This window comes from Pleurodeles waltl, chromosome 4_1 (genome assembly GCF_031143425.1).
Source record: "Pleurodeles waltl isolate 20211129_DDA chromosome 4_1, aPleWal1.hap1.20221129, whole genome shotgun sequence".
Lineage (NCBI taxonomy): Eukaryota > Metazoa > Chordata > Amphibia > Caudata > Salamandridae > Pleurodeles > Pleurodeles waltl.
This window is the reverse complement of record NC_090442.1, coordinates 436763784-436783940: the sequence shown is the minus strand read 5'-3', so window position 1 is coordinate 436783940 and position 20157 is coordinate 436763784. Positions and strand designations below refer to the sequence as shown.

The 20157-nt window shown below is 39.1% G+C and overlaps 1 protein-coding gene across 8 annotated transcripts in view; it reads left to right on the top strand.

Annotated features, from left to right (window-relative positions):
• Window positions 1–20157, top strand: part of PCLO (piccolo presynaptic cytomatrix protein) — a 1309308-nt gene that overhangs the window by 537750 nt on the left and 751401 nt on the right. For 5 of the 8 annotated variants that reach the window (XM_069228703.1, XM_069228701.1, XM_069228702.1 and 2 more), the window contains exons 8-9: window positions 10643–10660; window positions 15696–15832. In XM_069228703.1, coding sequence (XP_069084804.1) covers window positions 10643–10660; window positions 15696–15832 — 155 coding nt within the window. The remainder of the gene's footprint in view (window positions 1–10642; window positions 10661–15695; window positions 15833–20157) is intronic. The other 3 variants (XM_069228704.1, XM_069228705.1, XM_069228700.1) reach the window with 1 other exon arrangement.

Below are 20157 nucleotides of genomic sequence, written 5' to 3'. Positions count from 1 at the left end.
ATCATAGTTCGGTGTTGGGTAGGGTTGTGTTCATTAGTCTGCACTTCATCTACCTGGCAGTTTCAGGGCCAGAACTCAGAGTTGTGAAAAGTTAGTCTTGCCTCGCCTCCATCTCAGACAGATGTCTCAAACCCTTTCTTTGCATTTATTTTGTACAGTTCACTAAGGTACTGATTAACTATTTTAAAAACATTAAAATGTTGGTTGAGGCAAGTGATTAATTTATAAAGTCGATTTTGTTCTATAAACAGGCCAAATGGTCATGGCACTCAGTGGAAAATATTCAGTGGTCCACCATGATATTGAGTCATTAGTCTGCATAAGAAACATACAATGCCTGTGATTGTCTCTGGAAACAAAAATGTCATATGAGTGATTAGCTCCACTCAGAGTTAGTCATTTCATTCTTTGGATGCAGTGCACCCATGTGGTCTCTACCCAGACTCTGACACTAGTGATAAACTTTGTTTGGTTGTAGAAGGTTTCTAGAACATACTCCTTAACATCGGCACCCTCCCCTATTTTGTTGCTGCTTGACATCTTCTTTGATATGCTGCCTTCCAGTTTTGCAACGGCCTTCCTATTGCCTGTAACCATCTTGCAGATGGTCAACTACTTCTAGGTGCCACTGAGATTACAGGTAGCAAACATCAGGGTAATTTCCAATACCAGGTTCCTCATGTACTCCTTACAATGCTATATTGTGGAGCATTGGTTTTCTGCAGCATTGTAATCAGTCTGAATGTTCAGTCCATGGATAAGGAAGTCCTCCTATCCTTGGTCCTAACCTTGAACTGTGAGCACAAATTCCCAACCTCAACAGGTCATACCAGATCTGTAAGGTGCGGTCAAAACCAGTTCTGGATAGAGGGCTCACTGTAGGAAACTACCCATCAATGCTAATGGCGTATATTAGATTGATTACCCCAAAAATACGTTGGAACAGATGGCCCTGAAAATTGTGAAGTGAGTTGTAGAAGGATGATGATACAAGTAGACAATGCAACATTCTTCTTCAGTATGAAAAAGCATGGGTGCACTCATTCCTTGTAGCACTACCAGCTGACAATTGAACAATAAGAGCAGTTAAACCTATTGTGGCATGTTTGTTCTAGTGGCTAACTTTACAGCAGCTAAATATGTCTGGGCAGGCAGTATAAGAACTGTATGACCACTCTCCTTTCCGCTGAGAACTTTTCAAAAGAGTCCTGGATACCCACCTTCTAGGCCTGGGTAAGCCCACCAGCAGGCATTCTTGCAAATCACCTGAAATCCAGGTGATTTGTGAAATCCACAAGGCACAACCATAGGCTTAACAAAGAGGTCCAGGAGAATCCCACCCCATCAGTACTGGGGCCTAGGCTTGCAATGGCAATGGCACACAGTGAATACATGCACTTACTACTAAGAGCATCAGTGAAGGCATACCCTGTCAGTGCAGCAAGGTCACCAGCCACTCTTGAAAGCCCCTGACCAAAGGGCCCCATGAGCCTCAGCAACTGCCGCCAGCCTTTAGTCAGCCCAAGCAGAACCCACGCCCTGGTTGACACCAACACTGAACCCTGGCTGATGATGTCTATTCAGGGCAGGGGGCTGCTCAGTCCCCATGCCAGCCATGCTACCAGCATATTCAGTCCACCTGCACAACCCAGTCAATGGCCTGCATCCCTTCAGTGAACTTACACACCCTCTACGGCCACACCACAATGAAAATTCTGAATACGCCACTTAAATAACTGAAATGAGAAGCCAACAGAATGATCAAGAGGTCACTGTTGCTGCACTATCCACTGGAAGAGATATACAAGCTCTTCTTGCACCTACCAGGAACGGACACAGAAAATGACTATGACACAGCTGTCGGAGCCCTCAATGCCCATTTTGACCCTCAACTCAACCTAGACTTTGAGTGTCTCAAGTTGTGACAAGGACAACAATGTGAGGGAGTATCCATCGACAACCCTATGCTTATCTGTGAGAACTAGCAGGTGCATGTAACAATGATGATCAATACAAGGATGTTTGTGTACAACTCATCCTACGCTGTAAGTCTGTGACAATAAAAAGCCAATTTTTTTTGCCACCGTGGCATCAGCCTCGATGATGTCCTGGTCCCCACCTGGTCCCACTGCCCATCAACTGCATGCACCGCTGATCAGGACCTCACTCGTCCTTGCCACGATCAGGACATGACCCACAATGAGACGCCCAAGACTACCAGATCAAACATCTGAAGCCCAGTGCAGAAATTGCAGCTCCAACTGTGGAAAAACAAATTGTATTCAAAAGTCTGCCCTAGCGGACCGAGGACCTGGGGAACCAGAAGACAAACAAGACTAAGGTGATCAGACACCTCACGCTCGAGGACACCGAATGGATAGGCACAGCATCCCCCAGGCATGAGTGCTAGATTATTAGTAGGCATGTGGCTCCGAAGACAAGGAGACCGTCCTCATATCATTCACAGAACACATGAAGAGAAACTGGATGCCACAACCGATGTGCAAAGAAATTATCACAGGAACAGCTGTAAAGGCCCTTCTCAGCAGTGGTCTTGGTGAGCATGATGAGTGACCAGCAATGCACATGGCTCAAACCACGACTGATCCTGTCACCCATAACAACCACAATCTACATGTACTGGAGCTGAGAACCACACCCAGTAGTAGGCGTGATGAATGTCATGGTGAGGAATGGAAACAGAAAAGCACCCACAAAATTCCACATTTTCAAGGGAGAGTCAGAGACCCTTATGGAGAGCCACATGGTCGAAGACCTCAGATTAGTATTCTTCACCCAGAATATCCAGGCTACTAATGTGGACATCATACGCCAATTCATGGATCTATTCACAGGACTGGGGTGCCTGAAAGGACCACCTGTGAAGCTGCACATGGACAAGGCAGTGAAGCCTGTGGTTCTCCAGCTCCCCGGTTGCCATTTCACCTATGCCCCCTGGTCGAGCAAGAACAAGAGAAACTGAAAAAGTGTGATGTCATAGAGAAGGTAGCAGTCCCCACCACATGGGTATCCCTAATGGCAACAGCACACAATTCAAGGCAACCAAGCAAAATCCAGCTGTGCATTGATATGCCCCTTCCCAACAAGGAGATCCAAAGGGAGAGGCACCTCACTCAAACCATGGGCGACATAATTGCTGAACTTAATTTAGCTAGATGGTTCTCCAAACTCGACTTGAATGCTGGATACCATCAACTGCAATTAGATGAGGACAGCCAATACATAACTACCGTCTTGATGCACCTAAGCCTAAAGAGATACAAACGCCTAAAACTTGGGATCTTCTCTGCAGCTGAAGTCTTTCAGAAAACCATCCATGATACCCTATCCAGTCTGCAGGACGTCATGAATATAAGTGACAATGTCCTAATCTACTTGACAACAGGAGAACACTGGCTGGCTATAAGCATCCCTAAGATGACTGAGTAAACATGGCCTCATGCCCCTTCGCCAGAAGTGCTCAATCTTCGAAACAAAGATCAAATTCTTTGGATATGTATTTAATGGCCCACACTAAAAGATTCAGGTAAGCCAGCGAGCCCTCACTCCCATTGAGATACACAGCTTCTTGGGGATGGACACACAGAGCAGTTGGTTCATCCACTGCCTAGCAAGGCTGGCGTAGTCGCTCCTTGCCCTCTTGAATGCAGAAACATAATGGACCTGGGACTCCAAAGCATTAAAAAATGTGAAAAAGGCCCTGGTTAATGGAGCCCTGATGGCTTACTTCAACTCAGAGAAAGCAACAGAGCTGATAAGCCCATGGGAACAGTAGTGGTGCTAACCAAAGAAAGAGAGCCAGGCCGGTGGACCTCTACCTCCCTTGACAGCTGGGCCCTCACTTCAATAAAAGCCTGATATGCCCAAATTGAGAGGGCAGCCCTGGAAATCAACTTGGGCTGTAGCCACTTCCACATTTGTCTTTGTGGACGACCATTCCGAGTGTTCACTGACCACCAACCAATAGTCTCGTTGTTCAGGGGGACTGTGACACACACCCCTCCTCGTAGTGAGCAATGGGTTATAAAGCTATAACAGTACCAGTTCTCTGTTATCTACTGTCTTGGATCGAAAGAACCCAGCAGACTTACTATGACACCATCCAATAGCCAGTAGAAACACATCAGCATACAATACCTCCCAGACCGATGAAGATGTACAACTGACGAACCAAGGGGCATGCCCCATTGCGCTAAGCATCAGGAAATCAGCCAAGCAACTGCTGAAGATAAATTACTCCAGAGTCGCCACCGGAAAACTCCAGTCAGTGGGTCTGCCCAGAGAAGAGCAGAGTGTTGTACCTATCGAGCATCGCTAACCAAACAGGTAGTGACACTGGCACACACCGGACATCAAGGAGTGGCAAAGACGAAGGCCCGACTGTGGGAGAAGGTATGATTCCCCAGACTCAAAGAGGCTGTCTGTGACGTAAGCAGGCAGTGCCTGACATACCAACTAACAAGTGGGTTCAAGGCCCCCGCCCCTGTGGTGGCCGAAGAGCACTGTGACTCACCATGTTTGAAAGGAGCACTGTGACTCACCATGGTTGAAAGTTAGACCTGACTTCATCAGTTTCCCAGATGCATGCCTCATGATGGTTAATGGTGGACAGATACTGAAAATACACTGCACACAGGAGGTCAATGAACTATCGCAGCTGTGAACTGCACCATGGTGATCGCCCGCCGTGGTGATTAGACAGCCACCTGGGATTTTAGAGGGTAGTGACACCACCTTAAGGAGAGCACGTGGAGGCAGGAGATGCTGCGGCACTGGACTCCCAGGAATGTGTGACCGGCATGCCATGCAGCCCTGCGAAAGTATCAAACACTGGCTCCGCCTGCAACAGCCAAAAGGCACATCCTGCCACCCAAAGTCACCTCTATAACCTCTGACTCAATCCACACCCCAGCCAGGGACTTTCTAGACACTATTCAGTCCCGCCAGCACAGATGTTAGAAGCAGACAAACATTTGATAGGATGTAGTGAGCTACCCTTATGACCAGGCACAAAACCCCATGGCTGGGCACAGCCACAAGGTATAAATAAACAGAATCAATACTGCTCGTGGATCGTCTTAATAGGCTACCTGTGAGTGGGACTGTATTAGTGTTGCGTGCAGTGAAGTAGAGAGTGCCACGGTGGTGCAATACGACATGCAGGGGAAACAGGAAAAAAACACATCTCTTAATGAGTGTGCAGGACTAACAGGGTGCTGAGAAGCATTCAGTTAGATGTTCATGATGAAGGTAGAAGTACTAAGAAGCAGTTGATAGCACATTTCTTTAATGAAATGCCAGGTTTTGGGTGCATCAGTGATGCTGCTGGTGTAGTATGAATGTGCAATATGTCTTCCTATTCAGCCAGCAATCTGCTCCCGGATCCTTGACTGACTACAGTTCTGAGTTAGCTGAAAAACCACACTAATTTGGGAAAATGAGTTTTTTGCTTGTGAGTGCAATCTTCCTGAAGACAAGCTCAGTCTGGATGTGTTCCACCAACTACACAGCCTTAAATGTGTAAAGCTATTTTTCATGTTTAATAAACTTACAAACATCAGTATTCATACAAAGAACCCAACAACTTCCAGTTATAGTGTGGGTTTTGCTTTATCATCTGTTTCTACTGACAGCAATTGAAGAACGAGTATCCCCAGGCTATATCATAATGAAATGTCTAAATCATGACACAAATTAGCTAACATTGATGCGAGCTCAGTGCAGCAGGTGACCTGGGCTTTGACTGAGAGGGCTGGAAGACCCAGTAAGAAGATCATTGAGTCACACATAGACCACTCTGGGGTGATGTTTATTGCCATATTAGGACCAGATTAGGAAGGGACTTGTATTAATACGCAATCAAATATTATGAAGGCTCAGGTATTACAGTAAGGGGACCTCATCCCCTGTGTCCAAACCTATTTATCTGATCTGTGTGAGAGAGCCCTGAAGATATTTTTGATAACTGATCTCGCCACACATTTTACTGAGTGATCTATAGAAACTCCTCTACTCTTGACTCCTGCTACTCCAAGTGTTCTGCACTGTCCGACTCGTCTTGTTATTTTGTTAAGCCCTGAGTGATGATTCAAATCTGAATATACACTAAGGATCACTGTATGATGGGGCAAATCTGAACATGAGTAAAGGAGACGATTCTTTGCATATTGTGGGCATTCTTGGTATGGGGGTGTCCCTTCCTGTGTACTGCTTATATTGTCATAATGTTGTTGCTAATTATTCACATTTTGTGGGCATATTTGGCACAGTGGTGCACACCACTGGTGTAATGTGTGTGTACTGTCATGAGGGTGGTAATTCTTTACATACTGTGGGCAGTCTTGGCGTTGTTGTTCCTTGCCCTGGTGTAATACTTGCACTAGCATAAGATTGATTGGCCTTTAAGTAACATTATTGCTGCAGCTGTCTTAGGCTTGAGCCCGTATGTTTTATCTAGCAACATTACAACTGGTTACTTATTCTCAAATTTACCCCATACACACAATCAAAAACACACACAAAAACTCACCAGTCAGTGAAAATGGCCCTTTAATTTGTAAAGTAGCCAGACTTTGTTTTACCACTGATTTGTTGATGATATTTTCATATTGTTACTCTATCTAAGGACCATTCATATCAGTACACATAGTAGGGTGAAATGTGCCAGCAACTGGTTTCTGTGGCATTTTGTAACATTTGCATAAGTTGATGATGTGGCTGACTTAGCCTTTCTTTCATTTGGTATTGTGATGACCTGCTTTGATGAGTCTGGAGCAGTCCGTTTGTGATTGGTGTATGAAACTAAACAGCTCTGTGTTATTTGAAGAATTTTATTAGTTAAGGCACTATCACAAACAGTTAATAAGTCTTTAACATAAGAGAAATTTTAACAAAGAAACGTCGTATAGCAGGGTGCCTGTCAGCAAGAGTGTAGTTAGAGGTTCGAACATGCAATCCAACTTGGACTATATCTACAATTGTTGACTTAAAATTAATCTTTACTTCTCTGTTCCAAAATGTGAAAGGTCTCACATTAGATTATTCAAGATCAATTACAGTGAAACCAAATGTCACACATTCAATCTCGGAGACCAACTTAAAGTTTCAACAGACTTTATTACCAACTAAAGTCAAACTTACATAAATGTGTCTCAAAACCATGGTATAAATTTACAGAATCATTAAAAGAAATTTAAATCGTTGCACAATATTGAATCGAATTAGCATGTGAAATACTAATGTCTCAATAGTGACAATGCAGAAAATTAAGAAAATGTTTGATGTTTAAAATTTAAAATCACATTTTCCTGCCTAACCATTGAATCTAGATTCCTAACTATTGTAATATTTTAAAATGTTTCAGAGAAAGGTCAGCATATGCTCTCTCACATGTAGAAGGTTTTCTAAGTGTGAATCTCTCATAAGTGCTTGTCTGTGTTTTAAAAAAAAAAAACATCTGTGACGTAGTCTCACTATATTTATTTGGTCATCCCTTTGTTTTAATGCAATGTGTTTACATTGTCAAGCAGGTTTTCTGCTGGCAGGATATAGTTTTACATGGGTCAACAGTGTTGTTTTGCTGTGTGAGTGAAGCCAACATGTGAAATTCTTTCTTAGTTGTTCAGGCTTGGGTAATTGGTTTTCTCTATCATTTTGTGATACAGGGATATGGTGTTGGAATTTGAGAATTAGCACAGTTGGGATTTTGACGAATACCTGAATCCTAAGGTCTCTTTGAGTTCCTGGATTCAAAGTTATTGAAAATGATGCTTCTAAATACCCATGAATTTCCTTCTCTATTGTATATGAAGTAATCCTACATAGGTAAATGACCAGTCTTAAGTCATCCACTTGACCCCCGCACACAATCGTATTACGCATTCTCCCTTCCTTTCCTCCATTGTTATTCTCAATCTTTCTAGAAACAATACCATATTCATTACTCAGCACTGTGTCTGTGTTAGAACTAGGCCATCCAACAAGTGTTTGTGTTCAGTGCAGTCTTTATGGAACAGCAGAAAGATGTTTTCAGTTGGAGATTACATTTAGCACATTGAGAAAGTCACTTTCTAATTACCTAATTGCTACATTCCAGTGCTGTAATTTTGGGACCCTAACAAACTTGCTTGTGTCAGTTGTTTCTAACCCTGCAACTTAATTTGGCAACATTATGCAGTTAATAGAGATCAGATCATACTTATTTCCCCATTTCCCATGGCAGGGTAGGGAAATCACGGGCTCCAGAGTGGAAAAAGATGTTTAGTAGTCATTGGGGGTTATTACAACTTTGGAGGAGGTGTTAATCCGTCCCAAATGTGACGGATATACCACCAGCCGTATTACGAGTTCCATAGGATATAATGGACTCGTAATACGGCTGGTGGTATATCTGTCACTTTACCGTCACTTTTGGGACGGATTAACACCTCCTCCAAAGTTGTAATAAACCCCATTGTGTCTTAAACTCAAGGGGCTTAGTAGAGCTTTTGTTGTTTACAGAAATATGCTTCCCTAAAACTAGTATAGGCTAGGCATTTTGTTTCATGTCATGCTGTCACATACAACACTTAGAAGTTGCATATATGTTGGACATGTGGTCCATCACATTCTGGTGCAGGTAGCCTTCTAATTCATGTTTTAGCTTCTAGCATTTATGTCACAGTAATTGTAGGCTGTATAAATGGCTGACCTGCTAACATGTCTCATAATAATTGCAGATTATCACAGGGGCTGCAATTTGCCACAGTCAAGATGTTTTTTCACGTTACTTCATGATTAGATTTGGAATAAATACCACTACAAGTGCCATGTTGATCAACCAGTCCAACCAAATGTATGTGTGAGACATTGTCCAGTCTCCTTCTCACATGTCAGCACTCATGTGGTTGTCCACTAAAGCACAAGCCAGGGCTGGCCTATCTCTCCTGATGCTAAATTCTTAACAAAAAGTTCAATAATGACAGCAGCTATCTTGACACACTAGTCCTTCCTCCAAGCATAACCAGATTATTTCAAGGGATCTCCTATTGTTCACCCCTATTCAGGCCAAATAATTTAGAGTAAAAGAAAGGTTCAGTTGCAACACCAAAAACTGTGCCTTCTTTTAGAAATGCCCATATGGCAAACTGTATATTGGTAAGGCTGAAAAAACAATAAAAACTTTATGAGTTTGTACTATCTCCAGCAAACCATTTTCAGAATCTTTATAACTTTGATTCCTTAACCTGCGCATAGGTTTGTCCTTATGGAGTATGTTGATTTAAACACATGGCTGATTCCAAAGCACGGCAAATGTTTAAAAATATGTTCTGAAAATGTAACTTCCCCAGCTTTGCGATCATTTAATGATATTATGGACATTAATATAGTTAGTTACCATAGGTAAAATACACTTTGATGTGAAAAGGTTACATTTATATAGAGTACTGATATTTACCAACACTAGAACCAAAATCACCTATCATACAGTGGTGTTAAACCTGAAGAAGAGTGTTAAGCGAATAAAAAGTCTAACCCATATGCTGTTTTACCCTTCAGTTATCTTGCACTTCACACAACAGTTACCTATATTTCACACTTACTTTCATGTCTTTAATATGACTATGCTCAGTACTTGCAATCTTTCATGCCCGTGATCCTTTATACTACAGCTGTCACTATTCTGGTTACACCATGGTGGTTGTGGATTCTACACTCGCCTGTTTTTCAGTACCTACTTCCTGTAGCCTCTTTCTTTGCACTGTGAGAGCAGTGTTCTGCATGTTTCTAACAATATCAAGCAAACACCAGTATGTAAATGCAATAAGTAATAATTGCCTTGGTGTTATTCCATCAGACGTGCACCCTAAGCAGCATTGGTGGCGGTCCTAATACACTTTTTAGGTCCTAGTCGCAGGTAACAGTGTTGGATGTTATTTACTGAGGAAAATTGCCGAAACTAATGCAATGTAAACATATATTCATCTTTGTAAATATCGACATTTCACAACATTGTCTACTCTTATCTCCATCGTCATATATGGAATTTGCATTTTTCATTCTCATTGGAAACTTGTGATGTGAGCCTTTACCAGTGCCGGGTTGTAGGTTAAGGGTGATCAAACATCGACAGTTTATGTAATATTATAGCCTTGTGGCATTTAGATTTATCTTTAAAAATAGATCTGTATCATTGATGTTCAATACTGATACATATAAATGTATAAGGTCCTTATAATATACATCATGTTAGAATGTAAATTTAGCTGCATTTTATGATTGTGCAAAAGGTGCAAACCAGCACAGTTACTTACATTTCTACATCATAAAAGTTGTGATTTCTTAGGTTTGATCACATTTTATTTTACCATTTACCCATAAAATGATGCATTGTAAGATTTAATTTACATATCATATATTTAAATGGTATACGATGTATTTCGATTTTAAATTTGAGAAACACATTTTTACATTCACTGAATTTGTCTGTTGCCGTAATACTCAATGTTGTACACAGACAATGTTTAAATACATGTTTTTATTTGTAAAGCTGTAGTTTATTCTGAAAAAAAAGAAACACCATGTAATCAAACTGCCTGTTGATCAATGAATGTCTTTCTGTTTATTTTGGATAATTCGCCAGACAATTCCTTTAATGATGGTAGGAGTAATGTTTTCTGTTGCAAGTCTTGTAGAGAGTCTGTGTGTGTTGATGTATTGCATGTTCGTTTTGTTCTTTATTAAGAATTTGCTACATGTTATTTACTTGACATTAATATTGATCATTCTATAATTAATGCTGTCAAGAAATGTTTCTCTGGTATTATTCAATGTGTACTGAAATGTGGTATAGTTTATTACCACATGTAACAATGAAACTATTTCAGGATTTTAAAATTAAACTGAACATTTAACATGCGTCAGAATAACTGGACCAACAACAGTTAAAAATCAGATATTGAGTTTTATAAAAGTATATTTATGAATCCCCCTAGTTAATTACATTTTCCTACTCAAATAATAAGCATAGCTTATAGAGGACAAAACGTAGAATTGTAAAAATGCAGTTTAACTGAATGATGCAGTTAATTTCCATGTTTAACCATCATTAAATTAAACTTGTCTTTATTTTGTGTGTGTATGGTTTTTTGCACCTTTAAGTTACTTGTTTTATGAATTTTTAAAAGGTACTTTTTGTGTAATCATATTTGGAACACACCTTTTTTTGTCCCTAGGAGCACATATAAAACTGTTTTGTGACAGTTAAATACTTTCTTATTTTAACAGCCAGTTAATTGTGAGATAAGGCAGATATGCTGCAAAATATAATTTAAAATAAGATATAGGATATAATATAAAATATAAGCCATGTTAATTTAATCAGCCTCATCTAGAACTGATGCTACTAACCTTTGTTTTCCATTTTCTGATGTACATTGTTGAATAACATACTGTAACCATTGTTTAGATTATAATATCCAAACTAAATATCATAAGTATACTCTGTTCCAGCTGTTCATTTTGGATTGTTGACACGTCTTTCAGTTTTTATTTCTGCAACACCCTGAGTTGGAGAATGTCTGTTATTCCCCGACAACAAAATGTGCACCACAGGTTCAATTTACACATATGTACCTTGGATTAATCAATTACAGAAGCAATCCCTATTCATCCATATGGATTTAAGGGAATGTGACATAAAATATAATACATCTTCCAAATGTCATTATCAAAAACAGCAATTTTAACTGAGCTGTTAAGTAAGCATTGTGCTGTTTGATTTATTTCTTGCATTACAATGTGAGTGATACGGCTCATACAAATATCACAACATTCTCTATGTTGTAGAGGTTTATGACAGAAAGACCTGCACAAACACAGGATTAACAAAGTTTCACTCAGTGTCCTCTAATAAGACTGGTGTCCAATGGAAATTTATTTTCATACTTTCTTCTGGTTATTCCTCTCTTGTTAGGTATATATTCACGATCTGTGGTTAAAAATGGTGTTATCTATGAACTGGATTTAACATCTATTTGAGGTTTGAGCAGATTTGAAGCAAATAACTTTGGCCTATTTAAAATGAAGTGACTTGCTATTTTCTTGCTGTTTAAATGCCTGTAGTTTTACCACTATCACATTAAAAAAGAAAACAAATACATATGAACTGAACTGAATTTCACATTCAATTTAAAATTAATAACAAATATTACATTTGTTGTTGTGTTAGAGGTCAAATGAAGAAAAACCTATGATATGTTCCAACACACATTTCTTCTGACCAGAATATTATTGGACATGCTTTTACATTTTTAAGGTAATGTATTTTAACTACCATATGTCCTTAGCATTCTTGAGACCTTTCGTCAATTCCCCAAGATAGAGGACCTGGATACCTACTTACCATGTGCCACTCAAAATATTACTCATATGTCTAATACAGTAATATTTTCTAAAGGTCCTTTAAAAAGTACCATACAAAGGTAACATTTATACCTGTATAGCTCACTATATGTTCCACTGGTTATCCTATTATTCAACAGCCCTTCTGAAATCTGCTATCTAGTGCTAGGTATCTAATACTCTACAGCCTGTTCATACCTGTATTATTGATTTATTCTGATCATGCAAAAAAATAGAGAAAAGTAACTGTAAATGCACCAGGCACTATGCTTAGTTGGCCTAGATATTTAATATTAGCGTTTATATGCTTTGCAGCACTGGCATATATGCGACAAAACCAGCAACTACATATAAATTAATTTAGATCTGTATTTAAATCACAGTTAAAGCAGAAAGCCAAATATATTGATTTGAAGCTTTGGTCATAAACCAAATTGCTATTTTTCAGAAAAGACCTTTAGTATGTGCTGAGCAATTTACTTTAAAATTAAACAGTATGCCCAAGCTACTCTTGTACACTAAAAGGTTATTAAATCATTCATATACATTACATAATTACAGCTTAATCAATAACCTGCAAAAATGATTAAATTTCTCTTGGGGTACCAGAGGGGCATCAGTTAGTGTTTGAAAGGTGCATATAGTTCATATTCTAAATGATCACATGTAAGCCACTTAGTAACATGGAAATCAATCTTTGTTCCACAAAAAATTACCAAAAAATATTTGATGAAAATTCATGTCCATACATATTGTTTACCCATTCTACTTATTTACGTGTGTTTAGAATTAATTGAAACATTGAGAGACAATTTAGTTTGTTAAATTATTTCTTTTTGTCTTAATTTTGTAGTGTCAACATCATAATTGTTTTTTACTTACTGGATAGAGGAAGCTTGATTATTATTGAAATGCTAAAACATGTTGTGACCACCTGATTGTAATACTCAAAGTTTCACTTTATGTGACTTTTCCAATTAGACTTTTAGGTTAGAAGAACTAATGACTTTTCATTTTTGAGAAAGCTTTCTTGGTATTTTGGTGAGCCATACTGGTTTTCAACCATCAGCATCCACAAGTGAATAAATAACATAGAAAATGTAATTGATATTTCAGAGGCATGTAATGATCAAAAAGTGGTAAAGATAACTTTGAAAATAAACTGCAAAACAAAACTACTCAGTACAAGTAAATGCACAATTTTCAGTGGTAATGAAAGTCCACAGATCAACAGTCTGCTCCCTTCATTAATGGTCTATATTAGCCAATGAAGACATATAATTAGAAAAAATCTAAAAATCATTTACCAACAATGTATACTTTAAGAAGGAAAAGTATTATGTTATCTCACTGAATATGGAATGTAGCATAACTGTGCATGCATCTTTTTAGTTAAGCAAATCATCTGAAAGTGTTGTCTGCATTAGATAGGAAATATATTGATCAATCATTTCAGAGAAAATATTGGTCAATGTAGCATATGGCAATAATAAACAGCCATTCAACTGTATTGGAATGAAGGATATTTTAAAAAAATCACAATCAATAGATATTCACATAGATGCTGAAAGATGCTGAAACAAGTGATTTTAGTGAGTGCCAGAGCCACTGCCCTAATTATTTCCTGCATCTTTATTTAATCGCCATGATGTTTTATTAAGGGGACTTATTCTGTTGTACCACACTATTCCTCTTATTCATCCATTCTTTTTTATTTTATTGTCATTTGCTTTATCTTTCTGCTGCACAACTGACAAAATGTTGATTTCTTTTTGTGAACGCCCCCTGTGACTTTGTACTTGTCTGATGGGATATTTCAAGATCGGTATTGGACACTGAAGAGCACAAATAAATAGATGGCCAACTTATAAGAAGAGCTTAGCAGATAAAAGTATTGAAATTCAGAAGAGGAGAGGTTCATTAAGGACAGGAATTTCCATATATTAGAACTAAATTTAACTAATGCTACCAAACTGGATAACTAAGGAAAAGAGGGGTAACATGGAGGAGATCAAGTAGTACATCAAGAATTTAAGAGAAATGGGAAATATTGTGATACTTAGAATAGAATAAAGGAAGAGTAGAGACAGTTAAGGGAGGATCATGACAATTTAAGAAGCGAAATGAAGCAATTCCAAAATGAATGGTGTTTTTGAGAATAGAAGTGGCCATTCACTCTGATGGAATGTGACACCAAAAGTATATTAATTAGACCTTTTAAAAAAATTGAGAAAAGGAAATTAGTGGGGAACTTTAAAGGTGACAAAGGGAGGCTAGGAGACCAAGATATCTCAGTAACTTTTAAAACTGGCAATTTCCGATTTTTCTGGTGTGACATGAAGCAAACAAAAACGTTCCACATAAGCATGTTAGGCATATGCAAAATGTATTTTAGAAAATATGTTTGAAATCATTCTCAAAGTCTAACTGCTTAATGCAAATGATGAAAAATTAGCCTTATGGGGGCGTAGAGAGAGGGGGAAATTTGCTTTTTAAAAACGTAAAATACTTATTATAGGAGATAATTTGACAAGTGACTTTGAGCCTGATTTAGATGTCGGTGGCGGGGCACACTCCGTCACAAACGTGACGGCTATACCGTCTGTCGTATCACAAACCCATTATATCCTATGGGGATCGTAATACGCCAGACGGGAAATCTGTTACGTTTGTGACAGAGTATTCCCTCAGCCGACATCTAAATCAGGCTTTGTCAATAAAAATGGATTCATCAATAGCAAGTGTTTATTACTGTGTCTTATGTCTCTATATTGCCATCTTACCTCCTAAAAATGTGCATTTACTTTTACTGAAAAAGGAGGGTTTGTATGAACATACTAGTATTGCAAAAGGGATTTATCAAACATCCACATTAATAGCATGCCTTTATATTTTTTTATGATTAACTTTCAGTTTTCATGCTTTCATTCAAATATGTTTACTAAATTTATGTTAGATTGACAGGTAAACATTTTAACATATATGTCTGTGTTGGACCTGCAAAGTACCGAAAGAACTAAATATGTCTAGCCAACGTAAAAAACTACTATCTCTTTATTCAAATTAAATTCACGGTCTAGAAGTAGCGAATAATGAATGGAATAAATTCTTCCCATCTCAGATTTCATCTGTTTATGAAGATAATGCCTGAATGTGCACTTGTCTTTTTTTCTTGCTTGATTTGCATGGCCATTTTATACATCCTCTGCATGTCTGCTGTGTGCTATGTGCTACCCGCTTCATTACCACCCACATTTGAGTCAGGATGTTTGACATGTCATTGGTTTTCAAAGCCTATCATCTGCGACGAGAGGAAACAGATTGGTTTGACAAGCCCAGGGATTCACGTTTGGAAAATGGGCATGGCCTTGACAGGAAGCTATCAGAAAGACTAGCTCAATCACGATCAATTCATCATCAACAAGAACAAGTAAGACTCATTTATATTAACGTTTAAAGTAATTGTTATATTTTCTTGTAACAGAAGCTCAACAGTTGCGTACATTCATTCTGATGCATGGTAAGGTGAGACCAGAAGCACTGGGCCACAGAGGTGTGAGGGGTCAATTGGAAACTCTAGACAGCTGTCATCACAACTCAGAGTGACCAGTTTCCTTCATTGGACCAATTGCTATGTCACTGTATTAAGAGTATTAAAACATCACCATAAGATCGATTGGTTAACAAACATCACATAGAGTAAAATATAAGTTCTTGAAGATGGTCCCAAAGAGCTGCACCAAATTAGTTTGACAGATTTACCAGTAAATATTGAAATAACCCACATATAGATCCATTGTCTGTGAACACACTAAACAAATATAACTTGTGAAAATCACGAATTAGTAAATTGATGTGGCTCTCAAGCACTAGAGTGAGAGGACTGGAAAGAAATGTGTCCAGTATATCACTATAATAATTGTTTGGGAAATTTTGATTATCAAAGACCCAGGTTTGGCATTGGTGAATGAAGTCTTGAGATTATATTTTTGATATGAAGTGATGGCAGAATCCTACATTTTTATGTTAGGTTCTTTTAAGTTGACCTGTGCATCTGTGTTACATTTTTTGTGTAGGAAAGTATCTGTATTGCCTGATTCTTTCTACCGTCTCAAAAGTAGCGTGCTGTCAACACGGTGGTCATGAGACAAGCAATTGAGAGTTAATCTCGTAGACGGCATCCTAGGCAAATTATGAATGAATTAAGTGCATCAGTAATCATTTTCTATTTTCCCGGAAACCTACATTAACCAGTTAAATAATAGTGCAAAACAAAGAAGGCTTTTCTTTGCTAGTGTAGGAACAGCAGTTGAAATGCAGTCATTAGGGCTTATTCATAAAGGTATCTATTTTTTAGCCGTAAACATATGTTTATGACAGAAAATATTGTAAGTTATCTGTGTGTCAGCAATTCACAGAAGGAGGGGGGTGTCCATGGGTGCAGGGAGGTCTACTCAAGTTTCGTTACACCACTGATCAATCTGACCCCATAACTCACAGGAAAATCCTTCAAGAATGGGGAGGGGAATGAAACACACGGATTTGGTGGTGAAGCAGGGAAAAGGATTTCTTCATGGTTGCACAGAAGAAAATGTGTATTTGCACAACGGACTGTACTGGTATGTGGATTTCCATAGTGGGGAATAGGACCCTGTGGAATAAGTCACGTCATTCATAGTAGTATGCCTAGAAAGCTGTGTCTGGCGAGGTTTTCCATATGTACTGTTGGGAATGTTTGTAAACTAGAAAAAATGTAACATTACATTCAGGAGCAGATATTAATCTCTGCATACAGTTTTACGTTTTTTTTTCCATGAATGAGGTCCATTTTCTTTATACCTGTAATGTAACTAGTACATAGCCTATAATAGAAAAACAAGGCAACTACTCCAGTTTTTCAAATACATAAGATGCTTTATAGGCTCTCTTCTTCAATGCTTGCACAGAGATGCTTTATGACGAACAGTCACAGTCTACTATCCTGCTTCACTGTCACTTACCAAAGCTCTTTTTCATGCTGAGAATAGTCCTTGCCCCACAGCAACATACCACTCCCATAAATCAGACACATGAAAAGCTCTAGCCTCAGGAAAAATACACCCAGCTTGGAATCAGCCAGTAGCAATGAAGTCCATGTCAGGGTTTCCTGGTGCGGATATTGGATTATGTTCATCTGCCAATATCCAAGATAATACACCATGTGACAGATATTGAATACACCATGTAACAGTTATTGAATACGAAGAAGACTCATTTTTATTTGTTTTTTACGTTTTTCTGAAAAGACTACTAGCTCACAGAGACATAACTGAGCTACTGACTTTAGCAAAATTACTGAAAACACAAAACCATCATATAGGTGACTTTATTGGTCCATCTTGCTATCCATGCTAATGGTAAATGTGTTTTAGGATAGTTTTTACTTTTTCAGTTCTCTCATATTATTGCTGTGGACAGCAAATGGGAATATCCTAGTCTCATCTTTTTCAGATCTTGGTTACAGACAGCTTTAATTATCTGTTTTCAAGACCTGCTGTTTTCAGTATATAGCAAGTATTTAGAGAGGTTTTGGTCCAGCCTCTTCGTCATGATCGGATTGCTTAGTTCTCTATGTCATTTAGCTGATCTTGATACAATGTCTTTCCTTCCTAATCTTGTGTTTGTTCCACCTAGGAATATTTTGGTTTATAGTGTGTTGATAAGATAGATGAGTTTTCTCTTTCCACTGCGTACTTCAGAGGGCTCTATTTTGTTTTTCTTGAACACTCCATGAACGTGCATGTGTTTCCTTGCTCTGTTCCCACCTATAATAGTCCCACTTGCCTTCCACCCGCCTGCTATTTTCAGCCCCCACCTACTGCAAGCTCTCCATGTCTTTTTATCTTTTATTTTTTTTCCTCTTTTCATTCTTCCTTCGTACACCAACGCTTAGATGTATATATTTTATTTTAATGAAAAAATTGAAACTGCGAAAAAGTTTGAAAAATACAGTTCCTTTTTTGTATTGCATATAACATACTGAACGTGGGGAAAGTACATTTGCTAGAATAAAATCCTGTCTACTATTTTACTATTTTTGGCATGGACTGAAAATAGTTATATACATTTTCTCTTCAGCATGTTACTTCGATTTGCGTAACACAATAAATTCAAAAGGTTTGGACTCTCGTTAACGTTACTATTTATCTCTGCACAGATACCAGCCTTTCTGTCAATGGAAGATGAAAGACCAGAGATTGTTACTAGAGACCCATGTGCACCAGGATGTACAACAAAAGGCTGGCATCTGGCACAGCTCTGTGTGTACGAGGGGCCAGTTCCATAAGCTGTTACTGGAGGAACCTTGCCCCAAGACCTGGTGTACAATGGTGCTGCTCCACGGATTGGTACTAGAGGTCACTGGCGCCTGGCTCTGGCACTGGGTATGCAAGGGTGCCCTAGCATATGCTGTTACTAGATAGATATGTACAATCTTTTATTTCCCTTTCTTGGAGTATCATTTTCAAAGAATTGACAGTCCAGTAGACCGTTGTGAGACAGGGGTTAACTATTTCAGCAGAAACTGCGACTCATCTTCACGTGCCTTCCTGGCACCTCCATAACCAGATAAACGAAGCCATGTTGATGACAGGCACTTGCACCTAAAGGTAGGGAAAGGGTTACATCTTAGAGATGGTTGGAGAGTTATTTTATTGATAAAGCAATATTCCATGTGATGGACACGCTGCAGATCATGGAAATGACATCCTTTGAGACAAATACTATAAGGGGTTTAATGCAGAAGACTCCTCGACCTCATATAAGAGCAGACTTTCCAGAACATTAACACAAGAAGAGCTACCATATGACTCTGTTTCACAAAACGGTTCCATTCCTAGGCTTTTACACATGCATTCTTGGACTTTTGTTGTGTGCCCCAAGGTTAATGTTAGTGCAGCTGGCGAATGGGAAAAACTGGACACATGCACCTTTTTTACTGTTCCTGCACCATGCACTGACTTGTGTGCTCCAGTGTTCTTTATTACAGTGATGATTGCGCATGTGGGTCAGACCAGCTGAAACATCCAAGACGGAGAAGTTGAAACTTTTCTGTTAACTACATTACAGTACTCCCATCTCTTAGATTGGAACCAACATGTCAATCATTGGAAACTAAAGAGAGAGGGAGAGATCATACAGAAAGAATGTTATTTCACTTTTCATAGTCATTCTATCCTTGGATGGGGAAGCCTCAATAAGTGGGGATGCCCTCCTCCCCAAGGGTTGACATTGTCTTGTGACAGCAGTAAATGTTGATGCTGTTGGGGGCTGGGTGAGGATGATTCCATCCCAATCTAGGGCCTGGCGGATCCCGCAGGGGGCCTGCTGGGAGAGTCAGTTAGACTGATGATTGGAGTGAATGAGTAGTGAGTTTTAGTGGGCTTCAGTCACAACTGCTTATTACTCAGCTCGGTTTTCATCTTTTTAAAATGGGGGATATTTTGAGTGATGATGGAACTTCCCCGTGCAGCCATCGTCATAGTACCATTAATGTGGCTGACATAACAGGGTTGGTGTTCAAATCGGGGTTTGAATTCCCCACCATCCTGGAAGGTGTACAGTAGTACTGGATTACCCACACTGAAAGGTGGACACTTGGCATGACTGCGCCTGCTCACTGCATCACTATTCCTGCATCTCTAATCTTGAATCGCTTCAGGATTGTCTACAGGGAAAATTCATGGCGAGTGGCTTGGGATAAGTTCCATCATTGGT